This window comes from Centruroides vittatus, unplaced genomic scaffold, assembly GCF_030686945.1.
Source record: "Centruroides vittatus isolate TY-2023 unplaced genomic scaffold, ASM3068694v2 scaffold_907, whole genome shotgun sequence".
Classification (NCBI taxonomy): domain Eukaryota; kingdom Metazoa; phylum Arthropoda; class Arachnida; order Scorpiones; family Buthidae; genus Centruroides; species Centruroides vittatus.
In genome coordinates, this window is record NW_027122720.1 from 1,594,166 (window position 1) to 1,618,715 (window position 24,550).

Genomic DNA, 24,550 nt, shown 5'->3' on the forward strand with positions numbered 1-24,550 from the left:
GTTTTTTTTACAGAAAATAGATGATATGCAATATAAGTATAAATTTAACAACAATGAGTTATTTTAGCTGGTGATTTTCAGTTATTTTGTTTTAATTTATATAATTCAAATAAATTAAAATTTTCTTTCAAAGTAATTTTTATTTATTTATAGCTTTAAAGCTCTAAATATAATATTGTTAATTGTTTTTAACTAGATTTATTCCATATTTCTTAGATTATTAATGATTAAATAAAATATTACAAAGCATATTACATACATACTCATTTTAAATTGTAAGGGTTGGTACATTTTAAAAGTAACATGTTGTGTATTATTTTAGGATTTATTGCTTTTAAGGATTCTCAGATGAAAGAATATATTTTTTTTTAGGAGTAGCAGCGGAAATATTCCAGACAATATACTTAAATCTATTAATGAAGAGTTGAGATGGCGTCGCGAAGAAAGGGAGCGAGAAAAGGTGCAAATAATGAATGTGCCCCAACCAACAGTGAAGAGGAAGTTTATGGGACACAGAAATGCTAGGACAATGGTAAATTGATACACTTGGAAAATGTTGTGAGGATTTTTTTTTTTTTTTTTTTTTTTGATAGTTTGAAAACACGAGTGAAAAATGTCAAATAAAAATTTGCTTTAAATAAATTTAACTTTCAGATTTTTACATTATTAAATTATATTTTCATAAATAATAGATTAAAGAGTCAACATTTTGGGGAAATAATTATATAATGAGCGGTTCGGATTGTGGGCACGTGTTTGTTTGGGATCGATACACTTCGGAATTAATTATGATAATGGAAGCAGATCATCATGTTGTGAATTGTCTTCAGCCTCATCCGTTTGATCCAGGTAGGTCAGAACATGAATAATTTAATGATTATGTCTAAATATTATAAATTTGAGTGTTAAATAACACGAGATTTTTATTTATTTTAAAAAGCAAGTTTTATACAAGTAGGTATTGGTTTTTAATTAAGAGAGGAGATATTTTTAGTAATGAAAATTCTGTAGTGAGGGTTATTTAGTCCTATTGTTAATTTTGTATTATCTGTAATTACTATCATTGTAATAATCTGTATTATATATTTTTATAATAACTAATTAAGTGTAAATTTTAAAGCTGTATGACAAATTAAATAACAATAATAACAACAATGATGTGTCAGATAACATTGTGCTATTCTTATTATTTAAATTGCTATTTAACTTTGTTTTTTATAGTTTTAAATACAAACAGCATAGTTTTAATTGCAGTTGCATTGTGCTAACATCTCAATAATAATTTTTTTCTATTAACAGAACATCTCCAAACTGAATGATTTCTACTCAGTCTAGTAACTTTTTTTTTCTTTATATTACCTGTTTAATATTCTTGTATTTCTTTTTCATCTTAGGTCTCAGAATTTCTTATAACTATTACATGTAAATGTGTACAATGGATAAAATACTAATAGTATTTTATCATCCATTGTACACATTTACATATAAATATCCAAAGCATTTTAAATTTACAGTACTTGTAACTCTATTTTATATTCAACTTTTTTTCTAACAGAATTAATTTATTTATATGCATAAGCAGAAAAGTCCCGAAGGACAATTGATGTCTGTCCCCCAAATTAACAAATATACAAACATAAATATAAATGTAACAAATAAAGAGAAAAAACATTTAAAATTAAACTATAAAAAAAAATCGTCAAAATTATTTAAATTTGGAGAAATGCAATTAAATAAAAGGACCTTTTTGAAACAAATGGAGTGAACATGGGATGAAGAATGTAGGTTTTTTTTGCAGGAACATGTAAAAATAGCCAATCATAATAAATTAAACCATTAAAAAAAATTTTATTTTTCATTTATGCTTATTTCAGTTGCTGCTGCTACTACTACAATAGTCATGTCTGTTCCTGTTCCTTGCATTTCTTATCTGATGTTGCTCACAACAGAAAAATATATTGTATTCAAAGTATAGTCTCTTTTCTATACTAATTATAAATTTCTGTTAAACATATTAATTGAAAAGTATATTGAACAGAAAGACACAAACACAGATTTTGTGAAAAATTTGCTTATTTTTCATAAGCAGACTGCTTATGAGAAATAAGTGAATTTTTCACAAAATCTGTATTTGGTAATATCAAAAATAGCATTTACATTTTTCGTTCGCTTATAAATAAGAATAATAAAATAATTAATCTGAAAAATTTTGAAATTGAAAGATATTTTATATAAAAAATTTCTTTTTGTTTTCTAATTCCTTGAACTTGAATATTCTAAACTACTTGCTTCTAGATGGCCATGTAATTTGAAATATAAGGCTGAGAATAAATCAGTTATGTAGACATTGTCCAAAAGGAATGTTGTCCTAAAAGATTTGGTTGTTGATTTCGTCATAAAAATTAATTTTCAAATTTTATGTTTTTTTAAATGTAAAGATTTATATACATGTAACAGCTATGGTAGCAGTTTCAGATATTCCATCACTAGAGACATGCGTAACTTTGTTGTGTCATGCTAGAATTGAGGAGGAGTGCTGTATTTTGTAATTAAAAAATTAAATTTATTATTAGTTGACCCGTATAACCCAACCCAAACATCGACACATGTTTGAATTTACATATAAGGACTTGTGTGGTGCGTGCATGCATATTTTTAGACTTCTCATCTCAATGGAAGAAGGCAAAGTTTAATCAAAATTGATATATCAAATTTTGAGAACATACACAACTCTCAATACATCTATGTAGAAGAGGCTTCACTAATACTTCACATCAGCAAGCAACTTCATTAATTTCTTACTGGTCTAAAATGTGCTGTGCGTCAGTTTCATAGATTTATTTTCTTTTCTTTTCTTTTTTTTTTTTTTTTTTTTTCTATTATGAAATGCAAATTTCTTTAATGTGTTAATTTTCTGCTGTTTACTTGTTAACCTGAGATGACAATACTTTTTTCTGGAATTAAATTAGTTTTATTTATAGTAATACATTTATTTTGCTAGTTAAATTAATTTTATATAAATTACTATTATATTAAATTTGACTTTGCAGTTCTAGCAACAAGCGGAATAGATTATGATATAAAATTATGGGCTCCACTCCTGGACGAACCCTTTTTTGACAGGGAAAAGGCACAAGAGGTAAAATAATTAAAATTACTTATTTAATTACATTTAATTGAAAATTATTTTTTAAGCATGAAACTTTCAAGTTCTTCTAAATGCTATTAATAATTATATATTTGAAAAATCTATTAATTCTGATTTGCTAAGAAATTTGCTAACATAATTTTGAAGCATAGCAAATTAAAATATAAATTATGAATTAAATAAAACAAAAATCACGGAAATGATTATTCAGTATCTTTAGATTTTTAATTTACATTACTTCGGTAAAGTTATTTTGAAATATTATAATCAGATTATATTCTTAAGCTTTAAAATTTTTTTAGATAATGAAACGTAACGAAGTAATGTTGGAAGAAACAAAAGATACAATTACTGTTCCAGCTTCGTTTATGATTCGTATGCTTGCATCTTTAAATCACTTGAGACCCGCAGGTAAAGTGAAATTTCTTGTAAAATTGTTATATAGATGCAATTCTAAATGTATGAATAATATACTAAAATATAATTATTTGTCATCTTTATACAGGTAGAATGTCGGGCTTGCGACGTGGCAATCAAGAGACGGATAACAACAACACAGAAAACACCAATTGATTTTTTTTTTCCTTAAAGTTTGTGACGATAATCAGACATCATTTGTAAATGAATGGCATCTTCCACAGAGTTACCAAAATATACTTTTAAAAAATTTTTATTTGTTGCAACGAGTGAGAATTCTGTTGCTTGTGTACTGGCCGCACGGCTTCCTCTCAGTGCAATAAGCAAGTTTAGAGTTTGTCAGAAAAGTCATTACAAGAAAAACTTGCTTTTTTAAAAACTACAGAGTAGCTTTAGGCAGAATTGTTATTTATAAACTTGCAACACTTTCTTACATTAATCGACAATAGTTGTATCGTATGACACTTCTTATCGTATCTTTCTTTAGTATAAAAAAAAGAAAATTTATGATTTCAATATATAAATATATAAATAATTAAATTTCTAATTTTATATCCAAGATGTCTTCATCTTACATCAAAAGAAATTTTTCAAAAAGACGATAGCCTCGTACGTAGCTATATTTGTGTCCGTAGTTTTAATCAATTCGTGAGAATTGTGAATAGAATATTTATACCTGTGACTTTTTTATTGAAGGAGTATTACATTAACAGAACTGTTTAATGTATAAAAAGTGATTGGGTGATAATGAATGAAAAAAAAGCTTTGTTTTTTTGTTTTGTATATTAGTATTAATAATACAGATTTCTACATATTTCTTCGACAACACGATAATTATACGGTATGTTTTAGTTTGTATTTTTATCATATTAGTTCCTATGCAATATTTTGTAGTTACAGATTTGATTGTTTTGGTGCTGGAAAGTTATCGTGTTTGCTCGATGCGGTGCGATCCAAAATTGCTTTTGATTCCGACGTACGATGATTTTGGCGGCTTGTTTAGCTAGAAGAACAAAACCAATTTTGTAAAAAGTGCAGTTTTAAATAAATTATAATGTTTCTTCACATTATATCAGTTGGCATTCATTTAATTCAAAAGCATTACGAAATTTATAAACTATTTTCGCTCATAACCGATACATATTATTTTTAATTGTCATAAGCATTGCATTTCAAGCACAGTAACGAACCCATTAATACATCATGAATTTTAGAGTACCCTTATACGGTGGGTGATTGGTTAACGAACGTAATTTGTTCCAAGACTCCGTTCGCTATCCGAATTGTTCGTTAACCGATTATCGATTTACCGTAGGTTTTTGTGGGAATTTGAATTTGTTCTGGAGACCCCAAAAATAAAAAATAAATATTTTCTTACTACTTTTATTTATATATAATAATAAAAATACATATATACACATTCTTGCATTTTTATTAGTCATGTTTTTTCCTTTTGTGGGGGTTAAAGAATCTGTTTAATGTCAATTGCTTTTCTCTCTTCAGGATTTTTCAGAAGTAATTAATAGCATTGTAATTGTAGAGATGCCCCTAGCCTATTAACCTCACCTGGTTTTGGATGCCATTCTAAGACTGTCGTTCTGACATCCCACTTCAAAAGATCTTTAATAGCAGATATTGGAATTAATTCTCTTCTCAGAAGAAAACATATTCTGCCGAGTTTCTCGGTGTTCATCATTCAAGAGTTCTTGGCGTTCTTCTTTTGTCGGATCTGTTTCAGGTTCCATTACGAGCTCTTCACTGTTCTTTATTTCTCAGACGTGATTTTTGTTACTCTTTTAGCTGCTCGAGTCTTCTTGATTATATAGTATGTTAGATAAGATTGAACTGCGGCCTACCGAAGACCTGTTCAAGCCATAGTGCCCAGCAACATCAGACATCTGTCCACTCTCTACTATTATATACTCACCTTTTGAAAATAAAAACCGACACAAAATTTAACGAGTGCCCACCCGACAGTCTCGCAAATACTATAAAAAATTCTACTTGTCAGAAAAATAAAAGGCTGGAATTACAAGGGAGAGTTTCAAAGTTCGGAGGAATACTATCCGATCAGTATATACCGGGTCGAGTGTCGATGTCGACATCTCCCACGCTCCGAAAGTTTCCAATTGTTGCCCGAAGACGAGGGAAGACCAATCTGTATTCATTATTTTACATGGCTTTTTGTGTTTGTTCTGCGAGATGTTTGTTTGTCCGAACATAAAAATCTCTTGTGAAGTGTTTGTTAACCGATCACCCACTGTAATTGGAAATAATTAAGCCCTTAACAAATCGGTTTTAAGGATTAAATGTCGATCGTTCTTGTTAGGAGCGTCACCGATATTTATAAAGTAACTTGCTCCGAAGATGAAATTGTTTAGTATCAGAAATTCCTGTAAGACTCGTGCCATTCTGATATTTACAAGAATACGGCTATTTAAGGAAATCAAAAGTTAAGTAACAGAGCAACGTCTTCAGACCAACTTTTGGTTTGCAGTAACACACACATTTCAGGTTTCCAAGTTGAATGAAGCTTGCAGTAACGTTCAAAACAAACCCAAAACATTTTGAATGTTGTTGCAAACTGAACTTGGTGTGATTAAAGATTTGAAAACATTATCTTTTGCAACTTTTGGTTTCCTCCTATTGAAAATCTTGCACAGAACAGCCACAATAATAATTATCGTGTACAGGTATTGCCAATGTTCATAAGTGCAACCACGACTATGAAAGTGCATCTAATCAGCCATACATATAGAGAATAAAATATAATATGTAGTGCAATTTAATATATAATATTTTCCTAGTTACATAATTTTATATTAAGAGGAAATTACAAAGTTTATGTTTTATAATCAACGAATAAAACAGTTCAGATTCGAGACAGTTTTGATTGATTGTTCAATACTTTCAGATAAACTAACCGGCGTAGATCGGTCGACGTTTAAGAAATGTAAAAGTACTCTCAAGAGACTACTTATGTTTGGATTTGTGCAATCAAACAATTGATGGCCCGCATCATATACATATTTTGAAGTACACGCATACAAGTTCTCGAGACATTTATCCAAAGGAACTACGCTGTTATTTAATTCGATAGCAACGCATTGGATAAAATTTGCTAGAGAGGCGCTATTATTAGTCAAACATAAACTGCGGATAATGTCCGTTCCGTTGCTCGACGAGTTTAGACATTTCGAAATATTCAGATTCACCTAGAAATAAGCAAAGGCATTTATTACACTATAAAACAAAATTACAAGCAAAGTGCAAAATTAACAGGAATTTTAAACTAATCTAAAAAAAAGTCAGTTTTATTCGGTGTTTAGTTAAGGGTGGCCGTATTGGAGTTTATTTTTCATCATTTTGAAGACACTGAAAATAGGAATAACTAAATGCTTGGGCAATTAAAACCACTAGACATTAGTCGTGAGATTACACCTCACCAACCGGCTAGTCGTGGTTTTCTTCACACGCCTAACACTTAAATAAAGGCCAGTTTAATGTATAATAGTATACTTACTGTAGTATCTAACATTTTTGTACCGAGGTACGACAGATTAATTAAACCGCTCTGCCTTGTATTTAGTATTTCCGTTGTATAACCGAGGAAGATAAAACCCAATCCTGCAAGAAAAATTAATTCAAATTTTACAGTAGAATTCACACACTGAAAAATAAATTACTTACCGACAATAACAATCGTCAATGGAGAAGCCATACTCAATTCTGTTTAACTGTCACGTTGACGCCGCTAGGGCTCAGTTTAAATAGTGTTTCTTTACCATATTTAATGTATGAAAGCACGCCAATTTTGGATTTAACATATGTTACGGTATTAAATATTGGTATGCACATCTGTTACGAAAGCAATTTAAAAAGAATTAGACGATCGTGCCAATATTCTGAATTATTGAATCATCCTCACTGTGGTGTCTTAATGGCATTTTGCGAGGAACCACAAAGTTCTGGAATCGTCCCTATGAGATTTGTTGATGCAGAGAGGGGCTCCTGTTTGGAATTGGAGTGATAGAATTTTAATAGTACCCATGACACGTCTATGGGTAGTGGAACCAGAAATGCATATTTAATTGTCTTAACCGTTTCTGATAAATTTTCCACGAACAGTCAATCCTTTTCTCGCAATGCACTTTTTAGAGATTTAATGTTTACATCCAAAAGCCTTCTCGATTTTCTTAATTAGGCTGTACTTATTTTTGTATCTTTAAATGGTTTTAAAGAATTAGTCATTTAATGATTTAAAATCCGATTATAATTTTAAATGTGTTTGTTATATAATCTTATCATAAATTGTTATCGAGTAAAACACCTGCGGCACAAAATAATAAGCCGTATGTACTTTAATGCATTTCATACTTAACGCAAATTATAATTATTTTTGCCTAGAATTATATGACTACAGGAATCCCGTTAATTCGTAACTGTACTTTTGTTCTACAATAGATAAAAAAAATAACTAATTTTGTAAATATGGCTTTGCTTTTACTGTGACACATTTTCGGGTGTCACTTTATCCACGGACTACTATTTTTTCACCTAACTCATAAAATACGGCTGGTTCAAGAATGGGCTGCGAGTAGCAGATTGGTATAAAGTGGGTTCTTTTATTCCTCCGTGCGATCGGCATCCGTTTAAAAATTCCAGTTGAATGCGTTTATGTATTCCTGCCGGAGGGCGCGCCGTAGGAGGTCAAAAACGGCCCCTTGTAATAGTAGTTTTCGATGGAAAGCTTGTCCACCATGGCTCGGATAGTTTCGTTTCAATGTCCGTTATGTGGTTTTATGAATGGTGATAAGCGTCATCTCAAATTTATTTCGATTGGTAGCCAGCATTCTTATTTTTTTTTTTCGTGGCTACTTTCAATGTTCTGTCGGCAAGACAATCCATTTTATGGTTTTGTGTTGGAATTGGGACCCTTCTTTAACTTTTGTATCTGAAAACGGCTATTTTAAAAGTATAGATCTCTGTATCATAATACTATCGATAGTCCGGGCGCCGCCATCTTTTTATTTCTCTCATCTCATTGGTTTTATATGGAGTATGAAGCCTTTCTGTCTAAAATATTCTGAAAGAGCGATGGCATTAGCATCCGATAATCCGGCGGAAGGTTTTAACTGCTTGGACATATGTGGGAACTCGGTTCTCACGTAAGTCCAAGGGATTCTGGCTCCACTACCCATAGATGTATCATGGGTACTATTAAAATTTTATCATCTCCAATTCCAAACAGGAACCCCTCTCTGCATCAACAAATCTCATAGGGACGATTCCAGAACTTTGTGGTTCCTCGCAAAATGCCATTAAGACATCACAGCTGAGGATAATTCAATAATTCAGAATTAATATTGGCATGATCCAGTGGCGTAGCGTGGGTGTCAGCCGACCGGGGCAGAGGAAAATTTTGCTGCCCCTTATTTAGGTATTATTATTATTTATTGTGAAATTTTGCCGCTCCCTTAAAGAGCTGCCCCTGCCGCCCCCACTGGCATGATCGTCTAATTCTTTTTAAATTGCTTTCGTATCAGATGTGCATACCAATATTTAATACCGTAACATTTGTTAAATCCAAAATTGGCCTGCTTTCATACATTAAATATGGTAAAGAAACACTATTTAAACTGAGCCCTAGCGGCGTCAACGTGACAGTTAAACAGAATTGAGTATGGCTTCTCCATTGACGACTGTTATTGTCGGTAAGTAATTTATTTTTCAGTGTGTGAATTCTACTGTAAAATTTGAATTAATTTTTCTTGCAGGATTGGGTTTTATTGTCCTCGATTATACAACGGAAATACTAAATACAAGGCAGAGCGGTTTAATTAATCTGTCGTACCTCGGTACAAAAATGTTAGATACTACAGTAAGTATACTATTATACATTAAACTGGCCTTTATTTAAGTGTTAGGCGTGTGAAGAAAACCACGACTAGCCGGTTGGTGAGGTGTAATCTCACGACTAATGTCTAGTGGTTTTAATTGCCCAAGCATTTAGTTATTCCTATTTTCAGTGTCTTCAAAATGATGAAAAATAAACTCCAATACGGCCACCCTTAACTAAACACCGAATAAAACTGACTTTTTTTAGATTAGTTTAAAATTCCTGTTAATTTTGCACTTTGCTTGTAATTTTGTTTTATAGTGTAATAAATGCCTTTGCTTATTTCTAGGTGAATCTGAATATTTCGAAATGTCTAAACTCGTCGAGCAACGGAACGGACATTATCCGCAGTTTATGTTTGACTAATAATAGCGCCACTCTTGCAAATTTTATCCAATGCGTTGCTATCGAATTAAATAACAGCGTAGTTCCTTTGGATAAATGTCTCGAGAACTTGTATGCGTGTACTTCAAAATATGTATATGATGCGGGCCATCAATTGTTTGATTGCACAAATCCAAACATAAGTAGTCTCTTGAGATTACTTTTATATTTCTTAAACGTCGACCGATCTAGGCCGGTTAGTTTATCTGAAAGTATTGAACAATCAAAACTGTCTCGAATCTAAACTGTTTTATTCGTTGATTATAAAACATGACTTTGTAATTTCCCTTATTAATATAAAATTATGTAACTAGAAAATATTATATATTAAATTGCACTATATATTAAATTTTATTTTCTATATGTATGGCTTTAAAATGTTTTGTGTTTGTTTTGAACGTTAGTACAAGTTTTGTTCAACCCAAACATTCAACTTGGAAACCTGAAATGTGTGTGTTACTGCAAACCAAAAGTTGGTCTGAGGACGTTTCTCTGTTACTTAACTTTTGGTTTCCTTAAATAGCCGTATTCTTGTAAATATCAGAATGGCACGAGTCTTACAGGAATTTCCGATACTAAACAATTTCATCTTCGGAGCAAGTTACTTTATAAATATCGGTGACGCTCCTAACAAGAACGATCGACATTTAATCCTTAAAACCGATTTGTTAAGGGCTTAATTATTTCCTATTATAAGGGCACTCTAAAATTCGTGATGTATGAATGTAAAGAAACTCATTACTGTGCGTGAAATGCAATGCTTATGACGACTAAAAATAATATGTATCGGTTACGAGCAAAAACAAAGTTTATAAATTTCGGTCGGTCTTGTATGGGTAACTGGCCCCTATTCGGGCGTTACAGACGCGGAGAAAACCCGAAAACTTGTTAGCCCATTGCTCTGGGACGTCCGGGATCGAATTCGGGCGGTCGGAAAATCTGAGGAAGCTTTTGGAACGGCCTAACCTAAATATGTTGGGTCTCGTTCTTTTTCAACCCGACGCTCCATTGGTTCGCCTGGCCGAATCAATGATATGCCTGATTAGCAGTTGCATGCCGTCATTGGAAGCGGTGGAAGCGCCGCTTCCTTTGTATCTTCTGAAAAATAAATACATATTGCGCGATTATTTTCACATTTTAACGTATTTTGGATTAATTTTAAAAATACGAAATATTATATTTTATTATAACCGCATTATGTATCTTATTACAAATTTCTATACTAAACGTGAAAAAAACGATTAGATTGCTATTGTATATTCGAATATCAGTGGCAGAATGGAAGCGCCGTATTGTCGAAACCGGGTCAGCTTCCAAACAGCCAGATTATAGGCATTCGCGCATGCGCTTTCTTTCACATTTCTCTTCGAACCACTTTTCTTTAGCTTTGGCACATTCGTGCGTGATCATTCGACGAAGTTTTTCGTATTCTCCGAAGTTTCGGTTCTTAAACTATCTGCGCTCACCCATCAGTGTCAAAATGTCCTCCGTGATCCAAGGGTTCTTCTGCTCTTTTTCCTTTTTTGTTAAGTAAGGTACTGTACAGGCAGCGTTTCTTAATTGCACTTTTTATGTTTTCCCAGTGTTTCTCTATCGAGGATATGTGGTTGTCTTGGATTTTCTTTTCAATCGCCTCACTGAAATGTTGCCTGGTCTCGCATATTTTCAGCTTGTCGAAGTTGTAATGTAACTTTTTGACATTTTTTGTAACGTTCTTTAAGTGAATGGCGCACCTGGCGTGGAGTAAATTATGATCAGTGTAGCAGTCGGCCGAAGGCTTTGTTTTAACATTGTGAATTGAGTTTCTGTGTCGTTTGTTGATAAGGATGAAGTCTATTTGATTTCGTACTATTCTGTTTACTCCGTCTTGAGGACTTTTCTATGTGTACAGTCTTCCCGGATGTTGTTTCTACCACGTGTATGTGATACAGAGGTCATAGCATTCTGCAAATTCAACAAACATATTTCCATGTTCGTTTCTTTCGCCTAGTCCATAGTCGCCCACTGTGTCAGTTACTCTGCCGTTTCCAACTTTGTCATTGAAGTCTCCCATTATTATTTTGACGTTTCCTCTCTTTGCAAGTCCGAGTGTCTTCTCAAGATGTTCGTAGAATTCCGTCGTCTTCCGGGGCGGCTTCTGTGAGTGCGTATACTTGAATAATGCTTATAGCCACGGGGTATGATGCTATGCGCAGGAAGAGAATGAGATCTGATATTGCTGCTACTCCGTCGACAGCTTTCCTGATGAGCATTCCGACACCTCTTTCGTGACGTCTCCTCCTGAGAAAACAAAGTCATAGGTGTCATTGCTTTTTGTCCAACCGCTGTTGGGCCATTTCGTCTCATTGACACCGAGTATGTCCATCTTCAGTTCTTCGACCTCTAATACGAGGTTATGCAATTTGCCTTTGGGGTACAGCGTTCTTACATTCTACGTATCTATGTTTACGTTCCTCGTGATGATTTTTGGAGTATCGTTTCTTCTTTGGCTTCCAGTAGTCAATTTGCTGCATATAGCCATGTCGATCACTGATATGCACCCAGTAGTATATTTCTCACCATTTGACCTGGACTCAGAATGGCGCCGTCACAAGCCTTTCCGACGAATAGTGTCTTCAGCCCCGAGCCAGTACTGGCCTTGCTGCTTTCCAAGACCAGGGACATTTTTTGATGACCAGTCTAGATCCGCCATGTTTTGCGTGAACAGTGGCACTTCGAGTAGGGTGTGGTTTTTCACCACGCACGAGCGGTCTTGGCAATAGAAAGGCTGACGGACTAAGTAGTCTGTAATCGCTTCTCGTGCCCTAGGTGCGGTGAGCCATTGTCCAGCGCCATCTTTGTGACTGTTTGTGACTTGTTTACGTTTTGTGTGTGTTCACGTGCGTTTTAACTGGAGTTCTTGTGTTGTTTTTTTTCGTCGCGAATATCACTATGGTGATTTGTTGTGTAATTGGGTGTAATGCTAGTTCACTCAAGAACAAAGGAACATCATTTTTTAAAATTCCCGGCATTATTTGTCATCAAGGATCTCAAACTGAGGAGCTTTCACGACGAAGGCAAACTGCATGGCTCTCGAGAATTAACCGGAAAAATTTCGTTACGAATAAAGTGAATATCAATACAAGAGTTTGTCAGAAACATTTCATTTCAATATTTACGTTAATAAACACTAAGTTATATTTTAAAACCTAAAAGAGTTTACTGATTTGCTTATATTAATTTAGTTAGGTATAGTGCATTTATAAACGAATAACTAACGTAATTTCAGGCTTTAGCTAGTGCAAACTTATAAACATTACACGTTAAAACGAAAAGCAAGTAGACTTATTATATGCTAGTTTCAACTAGAAAATAAAGGTACTGAACAATTTGAATTAAAAAATTTCCACGGCTGTTTTTAATTAGACTTTTACTTTCAGACAAAAATTCTTACTTAAGAAATACGTAAAAACACGAGTTTAAACAAACAAAAGAAAACATATCTTTCCAAGCAATATTACTTCGCTGTTATTAATTACTTTTACTTTTATATCAGGAGAAACCCAGCCACTTGTTAAATAGTTATGGGCCTCTAAAGATTTATAAGCTTTCATTTGTGACAGAGTGTAGAAATTTGTTGTAAAAACCAAATAGTTTATAATGTCACCAAATTCTACTTTCGGCCACAACTCTTGATATACGACGAAGTCTGATAAACTGGCTTCGTATGGATCGCCTTGACATAACGAAATTTTCTCTTCGTACAGAGCTGCATCTCGTCCTGTTAGACTGCTAGAATAGCTTACAAGAAAAGAATCTTTTTTAACTTAATCCATGATAATAGAACTGCAGTATTTTTGTACGTTTAAACTAAAAAAAGACGTCGAATAACAGACTACGTGCAAGCTAAGCGAGCGAAAACTACCACAAAAATGGCGAATGGGCGGAGCAAACGTGTGTTTTATCACGTGACATGCGACCTTGAAACCTCTCTATAGAAAGGCTGACGGACTAAGTAGTCTGTAATCGCTAAGTAGTCTAGTAATCGCTTCTCGTGCCCTAGGTGCAGTGAAGACCAGTTATCAGTCGACCCAAACAAAAGGTACTACATCTCCTGTCATCTTTAGCCACCAATAATTGCCACAATACGTGTTTAATTAAGCTTGATATGTTACAAAACTGATAAATGATTTCTCTTCTGTACGTTCATAAGTTTTAAAATTGATTATTCTTATGAAAATTAAATAGTTACAAGAATTGATGTAATCGTATTTATATGAATATTTTAATCTGTCGGCCTTGAAATATTTACATTGAACTGATAATACGCGATGCGTTCATTAAAGCGAAAGATAATGACGTGACGTAACATAACGTGGAAAACAACGTAAGTTTACGAACGCTCCAATATAAAACGTAATATTTTTATTTTATTAAATTTAGGAATAAAAGCCAAATAATAATTTTTAAGACTCAACTTTCAGCGAAATTTATTATTAATAATAAAAATTATAATTTTATAACATTTTCAAATTTAAAAAAATATTAATTATTACATATTAATTTTTAAAATATGTACATTAAAAAAATCTAAATTAATTTATTAATATTACTATTATAATTAGATTTATTAATCAATATATAAATGAATCAGAAGGTACAATTTAATTTAATTAATTTTAAAACGTTTGGTGAAGTTTGAAAGTTTCGGCTACCATCGAGCACGCTTCTAGTCTCAGAGATGGCCGAAATGGAAGAAAGCGACTTAAAAGTTAGTTTTAATCGAATTATACCGCTTATAAAACTCAATTTATATAAAAATATAACGAATTTCGTTTAAAAATTTCCATCGACCAACGTTAAATCGCACTTAGATTTTGCATTAGGCTTATTTAGCAAACATCCCGGTAGATGTTACTTTTAGGTCAATGTGTATGAATGTCTGTACGTACGACGTAACTAAAACTAAATTATATTCACTTACGAGTCGATTTTTTCGCGCAAAATTTACTCTATTTAGTTTAATATTACTATTAATACATCTGGTTTTATTATTCGATCGATAGATTTAACGGAGTTTAAAATTTTTCACGGATGAAATACGATACGTGCCACAGTCGCGTGGTTGTTCTCCCAAATTTAGGTAAATGATCCAAATTCTCATCCTTTGAACGAGATAAAGATGCCTTATCTATTAAGAGATGATTCTATTATTAGTCCATGATCTAAGAAAGTTGTTTTTCTTCAATTTAGTTGTTTACTAAACTTTTTTACTTATTTATAATCATTTTAGAATACCTAAATTTAAACAGCATTAAAAAAAAAACAATTTTCTGGATTGGAAACTTAATGAATAAGCCTTAGAAAAATATTTATAAAATGCTCCGTAAAACGAATCTATAAAAATACTGCTTTAATACGAAATATGACGGCACTTTACCGCGCATTATTAACATTTTTTAGCGTTAACGTATTTTAAATAGACTGTTCTCGAAGTTACGGATCTGCGGACCGCTCGTACCTAGTGGCGGACGAACCGTCCGCCCGTCCGCTTTTTATCCCGTAAATATAATTTTACGTAACCGCGTCGCGGGGTCGCGTGCCAAAATATTTCGTCTTACCCGAGGGCTATACGACGCACGTTACGTTCTCTTCTCCGTCTAAACTGCGTAGATCGGTCCGTAAACCGTCCGACGTGCCGTCGCGCTTGCGGTTCCTGCTTCGAGAACCGTCGGTCTAAATGATGCTTTTAATGCATTTATCTTATTTGATTATGATCAAATCTGAAATCGCTTAGAAATTTTACGAGAGGTGTATTCTTGAGAAATTTAATATATTCTTTTTGAATTAGAAATTAGATGTCTGCACAGATGTCGACGGCTTCGATTTTACTTAATGTCTGTACGTCGGATATTTTTCTTATTAATTCGGCCTCTCTCCAAATCGTGCGTTTTTCTCAAAGAAATTCCGACTTTTAAATAATTGTATTGAAATCGGATACCGGTTTTAACGCGGAATTTACTTTTGTAATAACGATATCTTTTATATTCTTTACCGACGATATTTTCGTAAAGAATATTCATTGAATAATGTATTAATTATTTAATTTATTCGTTTTCTTATCTACATTGTTTTATAATTATAAAACTATATACGAGGCTAGTCAAAAAGAATCGAATAGTCTCGACGTGTTTTTATTCGGAATACGTTAACTTGAGGCTATGATTTGTATATATGTGTAAAGCAACTATGAAAGTTTATTTGGAAAGTGTTCAATACGAGCTTCGTCGGTCGGTCTACAAATGCCAATGCAATGTGCGAGTTCCTACCGCACGTGTCGAAGCATATTGGCATCAATGATTCTATTGCTACTGTAATGTTGAGTTTTTGTTTAGTCAGACAGATTCTTGGGAATGGGAGGTGTGTAAATGGGATCTTTCATACACGCCTGTGAAAAAAGTCACACGGAGTCAGGGATGGAGAAGATCACTTTAAAAGCTGGTTCATCACTAGCAACAGCACCAATCCATCAATTTGGCATTGGTGCATTTAGTTATTTTTAGACATCGCGAAGGGAACTTCGTCCACTTGAATGACGAAGTTAGCACTGTCCTGTTCCGGTTGTGTCTTAAGCTACTCGGCCGTCTTGTCGATCTTGTGACGGTACTACCAGCATAAAAGAAAGGCCTAGCTAGACATTTTGAGTTGGAGATAACACAGAATATATTGATTTTTGGTAAATCATGGACATGTTTCACAATTGAGTGAAATTCTCAAACGTTCAAATTTGCACATTTTGCTTGTTTGCCTTGACGCTAAGATTGAATGTTGCCTCATCACTGTGTATCTTTTATAAGAACCAATAATCTTCCTAAAACTCTTGCAGTTATTCACAGAACTGCAGATGATAAAGGTAGTTCTCTGTCTTTAGGTGATACAACTACTACCATTTAACTCAGTAACCAAAAAAAAGAAACAGCAAATGAACAATTCACTTGAAAAGCAAACATTTTTGTCCATTTTTAAAAGGACATTGTCAGGCTAGTGTTCTAATTTGGAATCACACAAGTTTTGAATGGATCTTAGATACTAGAGTTGTTATGGATATGTTTTTAGACACTTTCATAACAAATGTCACACAGTTTTTTTGCAGAATAGAAAGTTCCCGGCTTGCTGTGACTAGACTTTTGCAGGCTGTGCAGAAAGGTTTCTTGAAGTTGTTCCACTACCCGAACACAAGACAACCAGAAAATTTTTCTCTTGCAAATGCATCCAGTTCTCTTGAATTGATCATAATGGATCAAGCTTTTGGCTAGGATATTTGCCAAATGAAACTAATGTATGAAACTAATTTACTTACATAGTATGAAACTAATTTACTTACATTACTTAGTTTACTTAGTTATGAGTATGAAACTAATTTACTTACATAGCATTTTCCATCCTAGGATTTCTTCTCTCCAATAGTGCCATATATTGCAGTATGGCATTATTGGAGAGGAGTACCACCTGCTGCCTGCTGACAGAATAACAAACTAATGTGGCCATTTGGAGAAAATTTTATGATGTCTTCCTTTTGATTCATTCTAGTATAAGATTTCAGTAGTTTGATAACTGAATCAATAGTAAATCATATATTAGTGATTAGTTGATACTCGAAACTTACTTTAAACTTCTGATAGTTAAATATAAGATTTGCTCTGTATTTACACGAAATCTTAGGAAATAAAAATAATCGTAAAACAATATGCAGAAGTAAAAGTTTTGCTGAAATTAATTGCAAAGTATTTTTGGAATGGTCAAGATATTGTTCACAAACATTTGCTATAATATGTAAATTCATTGTAGTAGTATAGAAAGTCTCATAATAAATTTCCAAATGAGATGCATATCTTAAGGTTGTATGAGGGTCATTCTAAAAGAAAAGGACGTTTTGATCTGACAAGCCAGTTCTCCCATCACCCCCTCACTGTCGCGTCATGGACCTTTCCATTTTTTCGTGCCAATTTGATGCTAACAGCTAGCTGCAATGATCGTTTACTGTTTATAGTGTGACTTTGAAATGTGTGACAAAATTAAAGATCCCGCCAAGTGTGAGGTTCGTAATGTGGTCCTTTTTGAATGCGAAAAAAGTCCTCCCAATTGAAATTTACAGACAGATAACCGAGGATTTCTGTCCGTAAATTTTCACCGACTATGCCTCACCATTCAAAACAAACAGTGGGGATTGTTGTCCAGAGGCATTTTGCTTCTTTGGGACAACGTGTGTCCACATGCTGCTGCGTTGAAGAAGAACTTGCTTCAGCAGTTTAAGTGGAAAGTTTTCTCCTTATAGCCCGGACTTGGCCCCGAGTGATTACCATCTTTTCCCAAAATTGAAGGACTTTTTGGCCGGGAATCACTATGGAAGTGACAACGAACCGAAAATGGCTGGTTCAAGAACTTGGCGGTAACCGAGTATGCAGAAGACATAGAAAAGCTGGTGATACACTTTGACAAATGTTTAAATTTGTATGGCAACTACGTAGAAAAATAGCTAAGGTATCATATGTGTTGTAAAATAAGTTTTGTTTCATTATCTTAAATAAAAATATCTAGAGAGAGAAACGTTCTTTACTTTTAGAATGACCCTCGTACATATATACACGAAAAGTTTAGATGTTATTGTATAAAATATGATGTTTAAATGACAATAAGATTTAATGAGGTAGAGATAAATTATTTATTACGTCTACTACAGTTTTTATTTTTAATATACAGTCGACGCGCCTTAAAGCGAACACCGGTAAAGTGAATTTAGCCGTTTCCCTGGCAAAACACCATTGTCGCAATATTAATTTTTGTGTGATAAAGCGAACAAAAATTTTACCAGAATTCATTAAACCGAACTGTAAATTAACTCCGCAACCACAAGAAATAACCCTAATTCCAGTTATGGAAGTGTGGCTGCTTTTTACAGTTTTTGCCACGAACAATAAAAATTAGTACTGTAATAAATGTTCTATTTTGAATAGAATAGATTTTTTTTTCCTCGTAGTAAACAAAGATGGGTACAACCACCAATTGTAAACCAACTCAAACATCTGATTTTAGTGGACCATTCTACTGTACTCAGAAAATAGGGGTTAAAGTTTAAGGAAGTTCACCCCTTTAAATGAATGTGGTTACATGCAAACACCTACTAGTTTGCATATCACGGAGTGCATATGGTCACGCAAAGTTACTTTGTACCAGATTTGGCTTTTTTAATCTTTTGGTGTGAGAATATTTTCTACTTTTTAAAATAATCTTCAACAGAAAAGAATTACGAATTTCTTTCGGCTTTGTTTTGGAAGACTTTTTTGCCGATTGCATTATCTTTTGTGGAATCTTAACTGCTAGGTCTCTGAACCTCACTCACTTGGATTTTGAGGCCTCTGGGATAATTTCTAGCATTTGCTGTAGGAGAAACTACAATACTGTATGTAAAGCTCAGTTTTATAAGACAAACCTTTTCCACCTCTCAATAACTTTTTAGATATCCTGTATTCATGAATCAGAATAAATTTATAAGAGCTTCTTCTTTATTTATTTATTTATCTTTCAACTTCCTGACGACCGACGCTATTAAAGAGCTAGCCTATCATTCTGGGTGATCTCGAATTGAATCTAGGCGATCCATTTCGGATCTGTTGGGCCCATCCCTCGCAACCGGTAGCACCATTGCGATGGCCTTGGCCAAACCCGTATGCGAAAAAAGGCCCTCGGGGCCCGTAAAGAGTCGAAAAAAAGCCGTAATTTCCATTTGATCTCGTGTCGTCGTCACGGATTCGATGCACGTAATGTCTAACAAAGCATCCGATTAAATAATAATCAGTACACATAACATTAGACATTTATTCTAGGAGTTGTAACAACAAAAATGTATTTTAACATATCAGAAAACAAATATAAACTTGACTTTGTAAATAATTTGTTATACTTGAATAATAATAGGTTCTAATTTTAAAGTGTAATTCCCAGGCTACTGGGGTAGTGTTTGCACTTTCTTGGATTTATTTAGATTTGTAAGATATTCATAGATATTCTGTATCTATTGTCAAAGTTTTTCGGATGTAGGGAATTAATATAACTCATTTTATCAAATGCGTGCATTATAAAGCTGTATAGGATTGAAATAATATATTAATAAAATAAATATCTTTATATAATACAATAGGAAAGAATTGCAAATAATAAGAAAGCAATAATCAGATACAATAGGAAAGAATTGCAAATAATAAGAAAGCAATAATCAGATAAACTGGTTTTCTGTTTACAAATTTCTTTATATAATTTAAAGTGTCTAATTCCTAAAGAAGTATAATGTCATATTTTAAAGAAATTTATTTCTCTTAACCTAACAGATGTCGTAGAGGAGGAGGAGAATTTATCTCGAAAATTTCGTCGGTAATCTATTTGTTACTTTTTAAATTTACGTTCCTATTGTCTTCACTTTTTTCTCCTGTGTTCTCAAATAAAAGACAATGCCAATCCAGAATTCTAGAACAAAAAGCAATACTTATAAAAACTATTTCTCTTTGTGTTGTGGTAATAACAATCTTCTTGCTGTAATGCAGAAATACAAATTAATTCCTTTTTAAATGTGATGTATAAATTTCACTCGTATTTTAATAATTTAAGTGATATTTCATGACAAATAATATCTTTGTATCAAACTACAATGAGATAGTAATATTTATTTTAATATATCATTCAGATTAATTTATATTGATTATTCCCGGGCAATTTTTAACATTATCGAGATTTTTACGAGCGCTTTTATCGATTGTATATTAAATTTATGATATAATTTTTGCATTTTTATAATTTAAGTGATAAATATTTATGACAAATTATGGCTTTTAAATTTTAAAATAATTTTATTTGATTGCTACGTGAAGAACCAAGAATAGTTTAGAATTACAATAAGATCCCGCTAAATGCTGTTTCGATTAAAGCCGATTCGATATAACGCAGTCTGTTCGAAGGCTTAAAAAAAAGCTCAAAATTTACGCCGATTCAAATTATCTTGGCATTCCGTTGGTTTGTATTTACGAATAATCGATCGGCAAAAGGTGGCAATTCGTCGTAGCGCTGTACTTTCCTTAAATTTGTGTTTGTTTGGTGCAATTTTGGAAAAAATATAACATAACGGATGCCATAGGCAATATCGACTTGACTCGGCAAGAATTAACCGATAAATGCGCGAACGGAGTGTGGAAGAAGTTATGGCCGAAAGTATCCGAGAATTCTCAACAAGAAGAGCCTATCGCCGTATTGTTAGGTTGACCGTTCTCAACCTAATCGATATAGCAGGACTAGGAGATGTAGACGAGCAGGATATTGGGGAGTTACTGCAGGTTTCTGGCGAGAGCCTTACCGACGGTGACCTTCGAGAACTGGCAGAACAAGAAATTCGTGTAGAACTGGAAAACTGTAACTCTAAAAATGAAGAACTCCAAAGAATTTCTCTACAGATTTCCTTAGTAAAAGTTTGGTAACGATAACCGAAATCGTCGATCAAATTGTAACGAATGATCCAGATTTTGAAAGGAGTGCAAAAGCATTTTGGCGTGCAAAAGCAACGAGGCATTTTGGATGCGATCTCTTGCTCACTCACTCGGATCCTCTCGATTTTTATATATTTAACTCCACTCTTGAGATTAACAAAGGACAGACAGACTGACAACAGCGGGACATTTGCTTATGGAAAGAAAAAAAATTGTAGTAATTCATTCCAGTTATTGAGAAGAAAGTAATTTTGATTGGAAATAAATTAGTGATTACTTTAATAAACATATTTCTCTTAGTAACAAAAAACAATAGTATACTTTTATTAACTTTTGGAACCTAACCCCATGTTTTGTATTAGTCCTTTGTTTCGTATAGCATGGATTTGCAAAACGTGACATTTTTTGGAATGTAACTACTGTGTTATACATGGATACCTGTATATAATTTTAATGCTCGTTCTTTAATTATACTACTTAGATGCACTATTATTCTATTATCGGTGGTAGTAATAAAATTACAGTATTAAAGGTTTTCGATTAGTGATATTTTATAATGACTTCGTGTAAGAATATGGTCGGACGAAAGTATAGTAAAGTGTCGGCTTACTGTTGTAGGGAATCGGATACAAACCAACCCTATAATTTATCATAGGTAATATAGATGTGATATTGTTTCTTTGTTTTTCATCCGCACCGATTTCACTCTAGAGGCCATAATGAGAAATTGTGGCCGTCTGTAGTTTTAACGTGCCGACGGCTCTTATCGACGAATCAATCAATGATATGAGAACGAGTATCTTTTTATTAAGTGATAATTCATTGCTCATTAGTGTAGATTATTTGAGAATGATTTGTGGATTCCTAAATGATTAATCCAATTGTATATTTTCATATTTGTTTCAGTGCCTAGGTTTAAACTTTAATAATTTATAATTCAATTTTAATTTTAGAAATATGATGATTATGATTATAAAAATAATCCTAAATTATTATTTCAGGATGTGAATATTGTCAATGATGTTTTAGAAAGAAAGGAAATATGGCAACAGTTAGAAACTGTTATTCAGACGGTTTCCAATGAGGAAACGGGTGATCCACCGAAAGAAGAAGCCGAATCACTGGTAAGTGTTCTACCGTTGATGATGGAATTTTCTTTATATTTTTTAGTATACAACAGAGTTCTCATACACAAAGGCAAATCAAGCATTTATTTATTCTAGATTTTCTCAAATACTTAAATGGAAAATTACATTTACCCAAAGCAAATGTGATACACAAAGATTTGCTCATTGAAAAATATTCTTGTAATGCTAAATAGAATACGTGAAAAAATCATATATATAGTGGACCTCTGTACAATGTTTCGTGTTACAGGAAACCATGTTAGATGAACCACACGAGTTAGCATGAACTGTGAGACTCGATGCTAAACTCACAGTTCGTACATAACACGTGTGGTTTATATAACATGGAACTACACCCTATGTTTTAAAAAATTATTTTTGATAAAGAAAAACATTTGGTTTGCTAATAATTTTTTATACAATATTTTGATAAGATTATTTATAAATTTATGGAAACTGTAAAACTTAAATACTACATGCAAAAATGTTTTTTTAAGCAGACTTATGATATTTAACATTATGTGTAATGTATTGTTCTATGCCTATCATTTTGGATTAAAGTCACTATGGACTCAACTTCTATGATTGAAGGCTGTCCTGACCAAGGTGCATCTTTGAGAGAAAAATGTCCTGCCCTAAATTTTCAAACCATTTCTGGGATGTTCAATCAGTAACTGCATCCTCCCCATATACAGTACATATCTTTTGAGTTTTTGTTGCATTTCTTCCTTTTCAGAAATAATAGAGCACGAATGTCGAAAATGCGCCTTCTTATCTTCCATTTTAACAAATGACAAATAAATTATGCCAGTCATCTAATTCTGTTCAGAGAAAGATTTGGAATTGAAATCGTGTGACTTCCGGGCTACGACGGAAATTTGCATATATTTAATTGGGCCCTATGGCCCCTATGCTTTCCGTACGTGCTCTCGATTTTTACCTAACTCCAATCTTGAGATTAACAAAGGACAGACAGGCTGACAACAGTGGGAATGTATAAGTCTGCAAAAATTGCAGCCCAGTCAAATTTCACCAAACTAAGTGTTAAATGTCAAAGAGGATAGTGTTTGAAGTAGAATAACACGATAACATTGTCATCTAACCCACTTTCAAGCAGAAAAGGAGCTTTTGTTTAGAGTTTTAAAACAATTTGTGGTTTGTTAATATTAACAGTGGGGAGTGGTTGTCAACTCAAATGATACTCTCCACGATAGTAATAAACTTTTATTACTTTAACCTTAAAACAGAACCCCACTCCTCTCCAATTACAAAGAAAGCAGACTTCAATTCTTGAAACTTGAGACAATTATCAGTAGTTGCTGGATGCCCTTCCATTGCATATTCTTTAGTTCAAAATTTCCAGGCTGGAACTTTTAAAATCACATTTGACACATTTGAAGGTTAGGTGCATCTTTCCCATACACATTACGCATTATATCCTTTCCCAAACTGAAAGCATATGCTAAATATGCATTTTATCTGCAGACATTTTGACTTGATGTAACTCAAACGTAATATAAAGTAAAAAGTTCAAAATAAGCTTCTAGATGAGGAATAAGATCTGACATCAGCAATAATGCATTAAATTTCACAACTCTTATAATTAAATCAGACATCTATGTAAACAAATGACAACTTTTAGAAGTACTCAAAAATTTTCTATTTAATCCAATAAAATTAATAAGCATACTTTGTCGGTACGGGTGGCCCTCGACTTTCGCACAATTCGCTATTTTGCACATTTTTAAAAATTCGACTTTTTAAATATTTTTGTCGATAATGAAAAAATTTGCTTCCGTGCAGAACACTCGTACACTACAAAGTGCAGTAGCTCGCTCTACGTTATCGGACACACGTTACTTTTTACAATAGCGGACTTCTCGAAATCACTACCGTGTTTTTCCGAGCAAGAGGTCAAAACAGCTTCGGTCCTTGAATTAGGGTGTGCGTCACCATGTGTGTTTTGCCAATTTATTTGTTTATGTTTAAATATTTCGTCCTTATAAATTGATAAACACGAGTGAGAAACGGAGAAATTGCAGTGTTGATACGAACAAAAAGAAAT

The 24,550-nt window shown here is 33.1% G+C and overlaps 2 protein-coding genes and 1 long non-coding RNA gene across 4 annotated transcripts in view; all 3 read left to right on the forward strand.

The window, feature by feature from the left end:
* The window catches only part of LOC136990363 (DDB1- and CUL4-associated factor 6-like), a 69,801-nt gene extending 65,166 nt beyond the window's left edge, over positions 1-4,635 (forward strand). The window contains exons 14-18 of the mRNA XM_067288756.1: positions 373-532; positions 693-849; positions 3,051-3,139; positions 3,451-3,559; positions 3,654-4,635. Coding sequence (XP_067144857.1) covers positions 373-532; positions 693-849; positions 3,051-3,139; positions 3,451-3,559; positions 3,654-3,721 — 583 coding nt within the window. The 3' untranslated portion in view covers positions 3,722-4,635. The remainder of the gene's footprint in view (positions 1-372; positions 533-692; positions 850-3,050; positions 3,140-3,450; positions 3,560-3,653) is intronic.
* LOC136990394 (gamma-taxilin-like) overlaps positions 1-24,550 on the forward strand; it is a 325,532-nt gene that overhangs the window by 293,814 nt on the left and 7,168 nt on the right. The window contains exons 2-3 of one of the 2 annotated variants that reach the window (XM_067288785.1): positions 14,548-14,598; positions 22,360-22,488. In XM_067288785.1, coding sequence (XP_067144886.1) covers positions 14,569-14,598; positions 22,360-22,488 — 159 coding nt within the window. In that variant the 5' untranslated portion in view covers positions 14,548-14,568. The remainder of the gene's footprint in view (positions 1-14,547; positions 14,599-22,359; positions 22,489-24,550) is intronic. The other variant, XM_067288786.1, reaches the window with a different exon arrangement.
* LOC136990337 (uncharacterized) lies at positions 9,395-10,202 on the forward strand. Its single transcript, XR_010883041.1, has 2 exons — positions 9,395-9,446; positions 9,754-10,202. It is a non-coding gene; the product is annotated as an uncharacterized lncRNA (long non-coding RNA).